We start from the raw sequence: 14,974 nt of genomic DNA, 5'->3' as shown, positions 1-14,974 counted from the left end.
GATGAAAGGGAGTCCCTGGCACATAATGCCTTAGCAGGGCTTGAATGGCCACTTCACCAACAAGGCCTCCTCGGTGACTGAATATTTAGTTTCCCCCATCTACCCATGCAGTTCCTATGACTGTACAGCTCCTAAACCCAACTTCTGAGACGTCTTGTCTGGAGGACAAAAGGTTTTAAGAAGTCCAGATGAAATGGGACCTGTTCTCAGGTTAGTTGCTCTTTCAGCACCTGAAATGCCTATTCTCAATCTTCCAATCACTGGACTTTTTGTGGTCGGAAGTGCTTTGTGAAGCTTGGGGAGTGGGGGAGCAACTATTTTGAAGAACTCAAATATGAAGGATTAATAGTACCCAGCCAGCCCAAGGAACTACCTCACCTGTTTTGCAGTCATAGGGACCAGACAGTCCCTCCTTCCTACATATCATCTACTAATGGGCGCAACTACCTGCCCCCCCACATACACACACTGTATATCCCAAGTATGTTACCTTCTCTTGCCAGAGGTGATACTTAACCAGGTTCTCTGAGAGCTTGCAGCACAGTATTGACCTGTTACTCCCAACTGGAGCTGTAGACCACAATGTCATCAATGTAAATGGCCACATACCAGTTGTGAAGCTCAGCAGTCAATCCATCAATCATTGGATCATGTCTGCAGCCCTCTGCAGGCTTAACAGCATGGTGATAAACTGGTAGAAGCTGAGCAATGTAGAGACAACCATCTTCTCTTAGGATGTCAGAGTCAGAGGACTAGTACCATAGCTAACACGCAGGAGGAAACAAAGGAGGCACCAGCTCAATGGGGCTGTCCTTTCCCCATGTGACCTTCCTGCACTGCCCTGCTCTGCTCTCAGCCTAAGGCCCTCATACTTTTCCCGTCTCATCCCCTCTTCTCCCACATTAGCTGGCTGGAAGTACTCTGTCCCACTGCACTGCACTGCACTGCGCAATCTGTCTGATCTTTTGGAACTGGTAGAACATTTTTATATGATGACCAACATTTTGAATAATCCTCTTTATATTTTACTTGGCTGTCTGGGTGGAAGCCCAAGAGTGGGTTACTTAAAGTGGAATGGGCTTCAGCTTCTGCATAAGCAGTAAGGTACTGAAGAACAAGTTTTGCTGCTGGCTTGGTGAATTCAAGCATGAGAATAACCACTAGTTTGGGGAATTGTCTGCCCCATTCTTTACAGTTTTCCCTCATTGTGCAATCTCAGGTGTAGCTGCCCTGGGAAACCAAGCTACAGCCACCCATTGCAAGGTCTTTTCTCACTCCATGTGCCCAGCCCAGAGCAGAGTAGGCCAGCTGCAATAGACCTTCTTGGACTCTTCAGCAGACCAGCAATTGTCAGACATCCTCCTAAGCCTGGGGATCCTGGATCGACCAGTAAAGGTGGTCACTATGGACATCACAATCAGGGTTCCCTAAATGCTGTGAACTTGTGCAGATGCTCAGGGGAAATTCCAGCTGATTTATTTCTCTCCTTGTGGTGCGTATTTGCACATGCCTTGATATACATAGCAAGATTTATTTTGCATGTGGTTGGAAAAAATGCACACAGACAGAAAAAAATCTGCACATGGATGGAAAGATTGGAGGGAACATTGCTCATAATGTCTCCCCTGGGGCAGCTCTTGATGTATACCCCACTCTTATTTGGGCTCTGTGATTTGTTCTGAGGCCTCACTTATGATCAGGTCTTCCCTCTGCTCGCTTGGGAAGTCTCCGACTGCCAGTCATTCCTGTCCAGCTTCATCCAATGTCTCAGTTTTGGTGTGGAGCCTCATACTGGTGTTTCTGCCCACTTGGAGGAACCTTCATCTGAGTCTGTAGGTCCCTCAGGGATCAGGAGTCCCCTCTTCCCTGGCCCAGCTTTGCCTTCTCCAAAGTTTAGTCTTCCCATTCATGCAGGAATGCTCTGAACCATGCCAGTAGTGTTCCAGGTTCACTGGATACCCCATACTTCATTGTGGCTCTCTGCTTCAAGGCATATGGTGGTAGTTGGGCACACTCATACCTCCCCACGGATTCACTAAAGATGGACAGCAGCCCCAGATGGACCCAGGGACTTCATGAGGTTAGCCCAGACCTGCATTTGAATTGACAAGAGCCAGGACTAGGGCGCTGTTCATCTGTAGAACCAGAGGTTTTGTCTGGGCCCCTTTTCTGGATATGGTGGCTCACCACTCACCCAGGCTCATAGTTGCAGTCCATAAAACAGCAATCATGCAGGAAGACCCACTCTTGACCACACATACAGCATTGGCTGTTGGATATTCTCATGCAGGGTCATGTCGCAGAACCCCAAGTGCACCTGGCAGAACCTCTTCCTCACAGAGGGGTGGATGTGTGGTTTGGCTCCTGCTGCGAGCTGGTATAGTTGGCAGCGGCCTCAGTTTGTTCTGGTGCCTCCCCAATTTGGATCTATGCTGCCCTTAATTAGCGGTCCAAGCTGTGCCCTGCTCTCCCTCATACTGTGGACTCCCTGATTAGGGGGTTCAGGCCCTTCAGCGATCAGATAGTCTTCCATTAAGGACCCAACTTCTTCAAGGTTTTCCAGGTGGTGTCATTGCCTCCACTCTTTCCCCCTAGTGGGGAGAATCTGGCTGAACTCTCTAATTACATAATAAACCACATTGTCTTGGTTCAGGTTATTAAAATGAACAACATAAGGAAAAACAGGTGCCTCCTGTAGTGCAGGAAAGGAAGAAAAACATCACAGACTAGGAGCCGGTAACATTATAACCAACAGACCCATCTGAAATTACATTTCATCAAACCAAATGTAACAATTTTTTCAAAAAAATTTTCCAGCCATCTCTGTAACTGGTTAAAAATGCATCAGAATTTTAAAGATTTTTTTAAATAAAATTTGAAATTTTGTCAAATCTAAATTATAAAAACATGCAAGCAGTACGTAATGTGGGGGAGGGGAGACTTGCAGGTCTTAGCTACCATTATTTCACAGCTATAGATACATAGGCTGCAGAAAGAAAAAGGAGGTGTCTTTAAAACAAACTTACAGGAAGAATGAAAGAAAAGACATGTTTTTTTCATTTATTAGAAAAACTTGAAAGTACACATACAAACATACAAAAAAATCAGGTTTAAAAAGCAATGAGCCTAATACAGAGTTTGAACTCACCTTTACGTATTTTAATAGTTGGTTTGCCTTGATTATCATCTTTATTTTTGAGAAGACCGATCCATTTTCCAGTCAACTCTTTTACTATAGTTACAGAGTGTGACAATTCAGACTGATCACCTATAAAAATATGTTAGTTTAGAAAATGAATTACTGAAAAAAAAGAAGTGAGACAAAATAAAACTAAATGGATAAGTCAAAGAATTCCCTGTCTGGATGTTAATGAATTTCACTCATTGAAATGGAACAATAACTAGATGTAAGAAAGTGACTCAAAGCCACAGGAGCAAATGATGGAAATCTGTGGGTTTTCACCTTCAAAAATGACACAATTACTATTACAGAAAAATAAGATCTTAGCTAGTTCTCCTCTAAACACAACAGAAAAATATGGTCTAGGTCTAGGATATACAAAGAGAAGCTTTCAGAGACTGACACTTGGGTCAAACCTGCAGAATGCTGAATGGCTTCTGCAAGCTACAAAGTCCTTTTAAATACAGTACCACTGTGTGAATAGGCTGGTGACATCAGTGGAATTAGACCATTTGAGAATCTGACTCAGTAGGCCCTCACCCTACTACAAAGAAAATTCTGATAACTAACCCTGCCCTAAGGGCTAGCCTACACTACAGTACAGACTTACATTGGCATAGCAACATGACTCAGGGCTGTGAAAAATCAATACTCCTATTCAACAGTTATAGGAAGCTAACCCTTGTTTAGTTAGCATTGACATAACTACCTCTTCTTGGGGCAGTGGATTACGTATGTCAACAGCAAAGCTCTTTCCTGTCAGTGTAGTTTCTTCATTAAAGCACTATAATGGGGCAGCTGTGCCAATGCAGGGTTTTAATTGTCGGCCTGCCCTAAAACAGGTATACAAGCATAGCTGAAAACTGTCTTGCTTATTTTCCTCCTCTCTAACAAGTATTCTTTACAAGAAAAGGCTGCCTCATTTTCTGTATGTATTCCTTTTTCTAGTCAATTTCTTTCATATTTTACTTTTGTGTTCTAGATGATTATTCCTCTAAATACGTTGTTCTAGCTGTAAAAAAGTGCACTTTAAAATAAAACTTTCTGAAGAAAAAGGAATGGTTTATTAAAATGTATCCACTGTGAAAACAGAGATCCAGAACCAAGTTACTAAAATGAACACATCAGACAATTAACTTAAATTCAGTTGTAGCCGGTACCAAGGCTGGTTGAAAAAGGAGGAGGGATGGTATTGGTTGGCAGTTGGCTGTAAAACTGCCAAAGGCGGCAATGAAATGAGTCCTTAATATCTCCCATATGAACTAGGGTATTTTCCAGATGGAAGAACTAGAAGAGCTGACCCTAAACAGATGGGACTAAGGTTAGACAAAGACATTTACATAGTGTGTCACGAACAAGTCACCATGGCAAGCATTATTTCTTTATGCATCTCTGTCACATGCAGATCTATAAGGCTAAATTCTGCCCTTGTGTATACATGGTTTTCATTTAAGACACATAAATCAAAAGGCACAAATTGGCTTCCAGTAAGGAGATTGTATAGTTAAATAATTTTATGGTAGATTCTCACCTGTAACAGTGCTAGTTGCTTTTGAAGATAGAAAAGGTAGATGTATTGATGGGTCAGGGAGAGAAGGAAAGACTCTAAGGGTACATCTACTTTGCAATAAGAAGCCCATGGTACCAAGTCTCAGAGTACAGGTCAAGTGACTCAAGTTTACAAGGCTAACAATTGTTTTATAGATCTTCAGGCTGGGTTTGGAGCCTGAGCTTTGAGACACACCTTCTCAAGGGGCTTCATATGCCAGCTCAAACATCTACACTGCAGTTTTTGTCCTTGCAGCCTGAGTCCCCCAAGACTGCCTCAGCTGATGCAATTCGGCCATGGCTGTGCCGTCAGTCATTTACTGCTGTGTAGACGTACCTTAAGTATCACTTGGATAAAAGGCATATGTTAGCTAATTTTTAAACTAACTCATTTTAAAATTCAAGTTCAAACAGAGTTAACTAGTACAGACTAACATGGCTAACTCTCTGTTACTATATTTTAACGTGTTAGCTGGCTAAAGTAAACCCAAGGTCGGTGACTGGGTTATAACACAACTAATACAAGTTATAACACAACTTGCTCTGTTTGTACGAGGTTTTAAAACATGTTAGTTAAACCTCTTTAGCTAACACATTTTAAAAATAAATGATTTACCTTAGAGTGGACATGCCTTTACACCAAGAGAATGTGACAGGATTAAAAATAGTAACTCATCAATTGCTTGAAGTCACCTCTGTATCTCCTAACAAAAGAGTAGAGGAGACTGCAGAAGGATGGGGAAAACCACCAAAATGTCCAAGAAGGAAGACACCAGCCAGGGTACTTGTTTTATGCTCCTCCCCCTGCTTATTTTATCCTTACTTGCTATAGGTTTGTTAATGTTACAGTATAACATTAGTGTGACATGATGGCTGAAGTAATGTATTTCATTTGACTGACATCTCATAGTGGAAGAGAGATGCTTTCAAGCTACACAAAGCTCTTCTCCAGGTTGGACCTGAAGAAGAGTTTTGCATAGTTCAAAAGCTTCCCTGATGCATCAACAGAAACTGATCCAACAAAAGACATTATCTGAATCACCATGTCTTTCTCATATTCTAGGACCAACATAGATGCAACAGTGAAAGCAATATATTTTCAGGTGTTTCTTCAATTTACTTTTAAATTTCACTACAGGATGGACCTCCCTTGTACAGCACCCTCAGCACCTGAATGAGGGAATTTACTGGATGAAGGAAGGTCTCCCTGTTGCCTCAGCCTGCTGCCCCTCCATGCTGCCGGATCCATGCTCCACTGGCCTCTCTGCCTCTGGCCCCCACGTTGACCCTCTGCAACCCCTTACCTCAAGCCTGGCCTGTGCCAGCCCTGATCCCAGATGCTGGCAGGCTGCTGGCCATGGCCACAGCCACACCCACAGCCCTGCCCATTTTGGTGCTGGCCCCAGAAAAGAAGCCTTGCTTCACATCCTGGGGCTCTCTGGTCCAGTAACATCCATGGCCCAGATGTTGCCGCACCAAAGAATCCTGGTTTTGAGAAGTGGAACCTGTAGCGATGGGTGCTTTCATTAGTCTGCTGGGAAACTATTTTCCAAGTTAGCTATTTGTCTGATACAGAGACTGAATCATGATTTCTTTAAGACTTTCTTTATCATACCAATAACATTCCACCATAAAGAAAGCTTAAATACGGGCTCTCTAGCTAAAAAAACGAATTTGTCCTCCTCATATATTCTCCATTACATCACCATTCAGCAAAATTATAGATCTGGCTGAGGAATCTAATATTATGAGGCTTCTGTTGCTGTGCACAGCAAGAAAATGGGATCATTTTTATTTTATTTTTGCTGTTCTGAGCCCGTCTGTGTAATTTTAACATTGGGTGGAGGAGTGACTCAAATGCACAGAAACCTTGCATTACCTTCATCATCTTGGCTTGCTGACTGCCATACACTTTCAGATATATCGGACACAGCAGGCCACTCCGAATCCTCCGTGGAACAATAAGATTCAAACGGTTCACTCTCATATTGCCTGCAGGCTTCCTCCTCCTCCTCCTCACTAAAGGACTCAAATGTATCCTCAGAATAGCCTGAAGCAGTAGTGCTACAACTCTGGCCTGAGTCCATCTACTCCTCTTCAAAGCACCTAGTATTCGATCCAGCTGGTCACCAAAGTAGAATACTAAAAACAATAATAAAGAGAAAAATCCATAACAGATTTGATAATATATGTCTCCTAGAAAGAATCATCTGGACTAATGGTCTGTAAATCACCAGTTCAATTTACTCAGTCAATTCAGAAATAGTTGTTACAGACGTGTGAGAAAGAGACAGATACAGAAAGGTAGAGTTTAATTCCAAAATATGAGTCTAAAATAGTTATTTCAAGAATTTGCAATATATCAAAATTTAAGTAATTTTAACATCATTGCAGAGGTACATTACCATTTAACCTACTACTGCAAATAAGTACAGCTCATTATTTCCACTGTAACTGTACTAAGTGTGCCTTAGCAACATCATTGCACTTGCCTATAAAAGAGTAAACTATTTACTTTCAGTCTACTGGTATCAACACTACCATAATACAATGCCATTTAATTTCTAAAAATGTGCAGAGCCAGACAATGTGTTAAATTAGCTAGATTTCTTTTACTACTTTTCACAGATTTACTAACAGTTATAGGCCAAGTTATAAATTTGTTACTTTGAGAAAACTCCCGCTAAAGTCAATGGATATTTTGCCCGAGTAAAAACAGACAGTCACATTTGATCATCCTTGCTCATGGGACAGTTATTCCAGGAGTAATTCAACATTCAATCATAGATTCATAAAACTGGAAGCAATCCTGAGAGCTCATCAAGCCCAGTCCCCTGCACTCAAAGCAGGATCAAACATCATCTAGACCAGTGTTTCTTAAACCGTGTTCTAAGAAACAATGGTGTTCCGAGAACAACTCACAAGTGTGCTGCAAGTGTTTGGAAAAATACACTGATGGTATATATTTTCTGTTGTTCTTCATTGCTATCATACCTGATTAAATGACTTCATTTTGTTTTTGCTGTATATGGTGCTGTTTGGTTTTCTCTTTTTTTGGTTTGATAACAATATTTTATGAATGTTTTCATATGTGTTCCGCATAAAAAATTGTGTTTGATGTTCCATGGTCTCAAAAAATTTAAGAAACACTGATCTAGACCAACCCCAAGAGATGTTTGTCTAACCCGCTCTTAAAAATTTCCAATGTAAACAAAGTTGTAGCCCTGAGTAAGAAATTTAGGCCATCGCCCTATATGATGACTGCCTTGTATAGCATAATTTTTGATATCTTACTTTTCATACTGCGCCTTTAAAATGAAAACATGCAACCATGGTATTGAAAATTAATGTTAAGAATTTACACTGAATTGTGGGTAAGTTTTTTATATGAATATGAAAATTGATCAAAAAATTTGAATTATGTTGCTGTGGGTTTTTATCCCATTCACTGGCCACTCAGGAATGCAAACCATTTTTGGGACTACACAGCTTTATGTTTTGAAAATTAAAAAGAAAAACATAAAAAAAATTAGCTTCTTCATACACACAAATTAATGGGGATTTATTCCAAGTCTGAAGAAAGAAATTAACAAACAGAAAAACCAACCCAAAAACCCAAACTGGAGGATGGAAAACATGCTTGTATACATGATTAGTCATTGACACATTTTAAAGCATCACACAGGCTTACTTTATCCTCTCACATTAGGTTTATGCCTTAATGATCATTTCCTCCATTCTAATCGTGGAAATGCTCCATTGAATTGAGGTAGTGTTATAGCACTGCAAAACCTTGAATGAGAGTTTTTTGTATGCCTACAAATGTCTTTACATGATAAAGTACCCACAGGTACTCTTCCTTCCCTAGTCTTTAATTCTGGTTGTTTAATAAAATATTAATGCCACTTTTCTTGAAAATTGCCATCCATTTTTCTTGTTCATTCATGTAAAACAGATCAGTTCCAAATTTCAATACCCAAGTTTAAAAAAAGGCAAATCTCTATTTAAATGCAGCTCAACCTTGTACTGGAATAAAAAAAGATAATTTAACAAAACAATTGTCCCTTGGAGGAAATGATTTATTCTGTTCAAAAAGTCTCTATACTGATAACTATGTTTGTAAACAGATTCACAAAAAAATGACTTTTGTAAAAGAAGGATGCTGGAATGAATGACTAAGGTCCAATTCCTGCAAATATGCAGCTGCTTAAATTTTACACATGAGTAATCCCATGCGTACTCAAAGTAATTCTGGCAAAAAGACTTTCATGAATAAGGAAACAGTAAGCAGGTCACTATCCTAGTGGAAGAGGATAAAAGAAGCACGACCCATTTTTTAAATGTGTATCCATGATCTATTAGGTATATAAATGCTGTTTTCTTCTGTCACTTTGCTTTTGAAGTCACTAGGACTATCATGTGCTTTAAGTTATGCATTAGCACTGGTATTTAAAGAATCAGGGCCTATACTTAAACTCTACGCTACATACAAATATTAAGTTGGGACAATAAGAAAGCAAAATACAGATACACAACGAACAGTGATACTCAACTAATTAGAATGCTAAAGTCTGCAGTACATATATAAATAAATGAATCCTGGATCCATTAAAGCCAAAAAGAGTTTGCCACAGATTTCAATTGAGAAAGGATTTCACCCATTTCATTTAGACATGCATTTAACCACCATTTTTGACCTCAAAGGAAATTTTCCCTGCCAAAGGACTGCAAGATCAGACCCCACATAATCTGTAACTCAGTCCTTTCCCCATACATATAATTATAAAATGAAACTGTTCTAAATAAAACTTGCTGAATTCATACCTGCCCAAATAACAAAGTAAGTTTGCAACACAGAGACTTAATTTCCAAATCATATGTTGCATTCAACTTTTAAGTATACTCCTAAATTTCAACTAACGCTGATCGGAGTATAGTGGTGAACAGCCAACTTGAACACACATGGCTTGATCTTACTCTCACTCTGAAGCTAATGGCAAAACTCCCATTGCGTTCCATTGTGCTCACTCTGATCTTACTCTTACTCTGAAGCTAATGGCAAAACTCCCATTGCGTTCCATTGTGCAGAACTGTGGCCAAAAAAAAAAAAAAAAAAAGCATTACAACTGACTGATTGGCATGATAAATTAATCTGAAACTTGTCCATATTCAGACATTTGTAATTTCTAAACAGAAATACATTTGTAAATCTGTTTTATATGGGACATGTTGCAAGCCTATTGGTATAAGATCAGAGACTTAATGCAACTATAAAACTATTACCTCTGTCACTGTTATCATGTAACCTTGAATAGCTTATGAAAAAGTTATGAGACCCGTGTGGTGATAACCTCACCTATGGCATTTTGTTTGAGACAAGCTGGGTAATTATCTTTGTGATGTAAATCCTCTAGAATTCTTTCATTTGTCCTCAATCTTAAGAATACAATTATAATATACACTAGAGGCCCTGCTACAGCTCCACTTGCAAGCGGAAGTTGAACTGTCTTCCAGCCCTAGACAGAAACTTGTTTTAGTACATATCCAAAGTGTACGGGCCAAGCCCCACAGTGGCTGAGGGAGGAGCTCTGTTGGGGGCTGGGCTGAGCTAGACGCCATGCTGGCTGGGGAAGGGGCTGGAGCTGGCACAGCATAGGGGGCCTCTGTTAGAAGGCGGGGCCATGCCCTGCACTGGCGGGGGGAGGGCCTGGAGCTAAACAAGTGCAGAGGGTGGTGAGGCTCCACTGGGAGGGCTGGGCTGGGCCCCATGCTGAGTTGAGGTGGGGGGGCACTGTACTAGGGGCTGGGCCAGGTTCTGCACTGGCCGGAGGAGAGGCTGAGGCTGGCACAATGCAAGGGGGGGTCTTTTGGGGGACTGGGCCAGACTCCGTACTGGATGGAGGTTGGGCTGGCAGTGTGGGGGAACTCTGCTGGGAGCTGAGCCAGGCCCCTTGCTGGATGGGGGCCGGGGGGGTGCGGGGGAGCCGAGGCTGGCACAATGTGGGGTGGGGGTGCGATCCATTGTGAGGCTGGGCCAGGCCCTGCACTGGGTGGTGGTTGGGCTGGCACAGTGCAGGAGGGCTCCATCTGGGAGCTAGGAACAAGGCAGAACCTTGCCTGGATAGATAGACACAGCAAAAATAATATATATTTTAAGAAAATGTCCAAGTATTAGCTAATATCAGATTGCCAAAGTAAACATATATGAGTCTATCTAATTAAAAAAGCCATACATATAACTAATGGCCAAATTCTGCCCCTTGGCAGCCCACTGATTTCAACGGTACCTGTCCCTGAACAACCTGATGAACAACAGTTGTTACTCTTGTTCTCCCATGCTTCAGAACACAAATGCCTATCTCCTACAGCCCTGTCTGTCATTATTTCCACTGTCAGTTCTGAATGAGCTGATAATGCAAAACCCCTAGATAATAAATTCCTGTCCTCAAATATTATTTTAGCAGTCAAGATTGTTCTTACATTAACTCAGTATGGGTCTCTTGAGAAAGTTCAAATGGCAAGAAACATCTTTTCCTAAACTCTAAAAGTTGTTCTAATTTAGTTGAAACATTGCTTCCTTTTAAAATTAAAAATCAGCAGAGAAGTAGCATGATTTAGATGTGGGGATTTATTAGACTTAAACATTAGTCTATAGCCTGGTGCACAACCTGGGGCCCATTTATGTTTTAGGAGTAGCCCAGGGGTCAGCAACCTTCTGCATGAGTACCAAGAGTAGCACACAAGCCAATTTTCATCGGCATGCAAGGCAGGAGCTCAGCCTCCCCCCTGCTCCCCTGCATGCAGCCAGGAGCTTGCTGAAAGCCATGCTGAACTGTGGATTAACAAAAGACCAACTAATGTTACTAACTACCATCTAAACGGTAAAGCTCCGCATCATAATTTATTAATTAATGCAGCTGTTGTACATAAGACTATTAGTGGCTTTAAAATGTATCACAGGCACTTGGACCATACACAGAGGTCAAAAGATCAAATTTTGGCACTCTGCCTTGGAAAGGTTGCTGATCCCTTGCATAGCCCATGAGACATTTTGTTTACCTTCGTCTGTGCGCCGGGTTGCCAGATTCTGCTAGTTACCATCACTGTAGCATTAAACAGGGGCATGTGGCTCTGAGTATCAAGAGCAGGACTCTCGGTTTTATATGCAGTGCTATATGCTTGACTTGCTGTAAGCTTGGTAAATGCCAGCTTTTCAAAGGTATTTAAGCACATCAAGTTGCAGTGAAATTTTCAGAAGTGCCAAAGGGAGTCAGGCACCTAACCAGTATTAATTTTAATTGGTGTTAGGTGTTTAAGCTCTTTAAGTGCTTTTGAAAATCCCACTTAGACACCTAAGTGGATCTTTAAGCACTTACATACCTTTAAATGCATGGTTCTTCTGGGCAGATTTTCAAAGATTTTCATTCAACTCCAACTAACTTGGACAGAACCTGCAAGTTTTCATTACCTCTAAAAATTAAAAAACAACAAGGAGTTCTGTGCACGTGTGCACACACACATACACACTCCCCCCAAAAGAAGGGAGATACTTTTCAAGTTAACTCTGGTCAAAAACAAGGCCAATTCACTCAGGGTGAATGCAGATTACTTCCACCAGCTGATGTGGCGGTGTGAATGCAGAGAGAGAGGAAATTGCCTACGTAGTGACATAACTACTCTAAAACCTTATTCAGTCCTAATGTAATTGCATTAAATTTGCAAATGAATTGCAGCTCTGCTGTTTGTAGTGTGGGTTTGAAGTCTTGTTTTTTTTTCTGGGGAATGGCTCCTTTTAAATCCATTACTGAATGTTCAGGAAGATTAAAGTGTTCTTCTATTGGTTTACCTATGTTACCTTTCCTCATGTCTGATTTGTGTCCATTTATTCTTTGGCACAGACGCTGTCCAGTTTGGCCAATATACAGAAGAGGGAGTGCTTTCTACAGGTTATGTTCATGTAGTATCTTACCATCACAAACGTAATAGATTTAGGGGGGTCTTTGTCATTAAGTGTTCCAGGAGTGTTTAGCATCTGGGATCAATCAGAGGTACAGAATTGTTTGGTGATAGGGAAGTAATTACATTAGGCATTGTAAGGTAGTCTGGCACTTCATAGTAAGGGGAAATAGAATATGTGGGTATCTAGGAAACACCCCACATGACACACCCCCAATTCTGTCAGAAGAAAAGAATATTTGAAACATTAATATGTGCACAGGAGAAAATAATCCATACATTTACATGCAATAATAGCAACGAAATTACAACTTAAAATACATATTAAGGGTCTACAATTCTGACTACTTTTAAATTCCACTTGTATTTCCTATTAGAAATAAAAAGGCAGCTATTAAAAAGGGAAGAGAAATATGTGCCACTGGGAAAAAGCAGATAACATATTATACACTGAAATTTTCATTCTCTGGGATCCCAAGCAAACTCTAAAGGGATTGCTTTCCCCGTGACTGAAGATGCAGCCCTAGGATGTAATGTGGAAACTCACAGCTAAATTATTCAACATCTTAGGACATGAAGCAGTATACTAACTGGAACTGAAGAGGAAATACAGGGAGGCAGAATGCAGTGATCCAAATTAGAAACTGATAAGGACTTCATTTGTGTGACCATTCCAATTCTTCCTACATGAGCTGGGGGAGCTTCATATAACATACATACTCCTGAAAAGTAGAGAAAAGCCCAAAGAAAACACTTTGCTTGTCGAAAATATGCTGCAGAACAGCAACACTGAGGACAGAAATTCTTGAGTTCAGGGTAAACTTCAGAGCCTACCAGCTCTGGTAACCACCCAGCCTACATCTAGTTGCTTCAGAATGCAGGAATGAGAAAGAAATATTGAATGGGACCTAGAGCTCCCATCAGGCCTAGACTAACAGCGTCAATACATGCTTTGTATCAATCCCCTTGTGTACATCCAAACCTGCTCACGCTCCTTTCCAGAGCAGCAGTTCCAAAAGGACACAGAAGCACAATCCCACAGTCAACTAACACCACAACCTCCTGCAATCTGGAGTACAGCCTTGCTAAATTCTCATTCAAGTTCTAAACTAGGCCAGGCTTGATCCACCCCAGCATGAAAGATACAAAAGGCCACCACATACTGTGTCAAAGATGCAGCCAATGTTATTGCAGGGATACCATACTAACACGTCCCTTCCAATAGTAGAAGATGATCCCAGAACCAGGGGAGTGCTCCCCCATCACAATGAGATCCCAGAACCCACAAGAGGCACCCGTGCCCTCTCCCACAGCACGGGAAGTCTCCAGAACCCAGTAAGAGCCTCTGTTTTCTGCCCCCTGGTTCCCACAGCACATGCAGACCCCAGGGCCTGGAAAATGGCTCTGTGTAACTTCACACATCATGATGAGATCCCAGAAACCAGAGAGGAGCTCTGTGTGCCCCCCAGAGCTCAGGGAGACCCCCAGAACCCGGGGAGGGGGCTCTGTGTGCCCCCCAGAGCTCAGGGAGACCCCCAGAACCTGGGGAGGGAGCTCTGTGTGCCCCCCAAAGCACAGGGAGACCCCCAGAACCTGGGCAGGGGGGTCTGTGTGCCCCCCAGAGCAAAGGGAGACCCCCAGAACCTGGGGAGCTCAGGGAGACCCCCAGAACCTGGGGAGGGGGCTCTGTGTGCCCCCCAGAACAAAGGGAGACCCCCCAGAACCTGGGAAGGGAGCTCTGTATGCCCCCCAAAGCTCAGGGAGACCCCCAGAACCTGGGGAGGGGGCTCTGTGTGCCCCCCAGAGCTCAGGAAGACCCCCATAACCTGGGGAGGGGGCTCTGTGTGCCCCCCCAGAGCTCAGGGAGACCCCAAGAACCTGGGGAGGGGGCTCTGTGTGCCCCCCAGAGCTCAGGGAGACCCCCCAGAACCTGGGGAGGGGGCTCTGTGTGCCCCCCAGAGCTCAGGGAGACCCCCCCAGAACCTGGGGAGGGGGCTCTGTGTGCCCCCCAGAGCTCAGGGAGACCCCCAGAACCTGGGGAGGGGCTCAGTGTAACTTCCTACAACAGGAGAGGCCCCAGAACCCCCGGAGGGGCTATATGCCTTCCCCGCCACCCCCCCAGCACGGAAACATCCCAGAATCCGGGGAAGGCCTTTAGGTCGTCTCCCCCGCCCTACACGGGGACAGCCGGCTAGCGGCGGAGGCGAGTCTCTGAACTTCGGCACCTCAGCGCCCGGCCTCACCTCCGGCAGCCGCAGGCCTCGCCCGTTGCCCAGGCAGCCGACTCGC

At 42.8% G+C, this 14,974-nt stretch overlaps 1 protein-coding gene across 3 annotated transcripts in view; it reads right to left on the bottom strand.

The window, feature by feature from the left end:
* C13H8orf48 (chromosome 13 C8orf48 homolog) overlaps positions 1 to 14,974 on the bottom strand; it is a 32,088-nt gene extending 17,114 nt beyond the window's left edge. Inside the window, exons 1-3 of one of the 3 annotated variants that reach the window (XM_075007712.1) lie at positions 14,929 to 14,974; positions 6,609 to 6,871; positions 3,149 to 3,268 (exon numbers count right to left, since the gene is read on the bottom strand). In XM_075007712.1, the coding sequence (XP_074863813.1) occupies positions 3,149 to 3,268; positions 6,609 to 6,816 (328 nt within the window). In that variant the 5' untranslated portion in view covers positions 6,817 to 6,871; positions 14,929 to 14,974. Of the gene's footprint in view, positions 1 to 3,148; positions 3,269 to 6,608; positions 6,872 to 12,109; positions 12,181 to 14,928 lie in introns of those variants that run through there. The other 2 variants (XM_075007713.1, XM_075007714.1) reach the window with 2 other exon arrangements.

The sequence above is a fragment of the Carettochelys insculpta genome, chromosome 13, assembly GCF_033958435.1.
Source record: "Carettochelys insculpta isolate YL-2023 chromosome 13, ASM3395843v1, whole genome shotgun sequence".
In the NCBI taxonomy this organism is placed as follows: domain Eukaryota; kingdom Metazoa; phylum Chordata; order Testudines; family Carettochelyidae; genus Carettochelys; species Carettochelys insculpta.
Note: the sequence above shows the minus strand (reverse complement) of the source record. Positions and strands in the feature narration are given on the sequence as shown.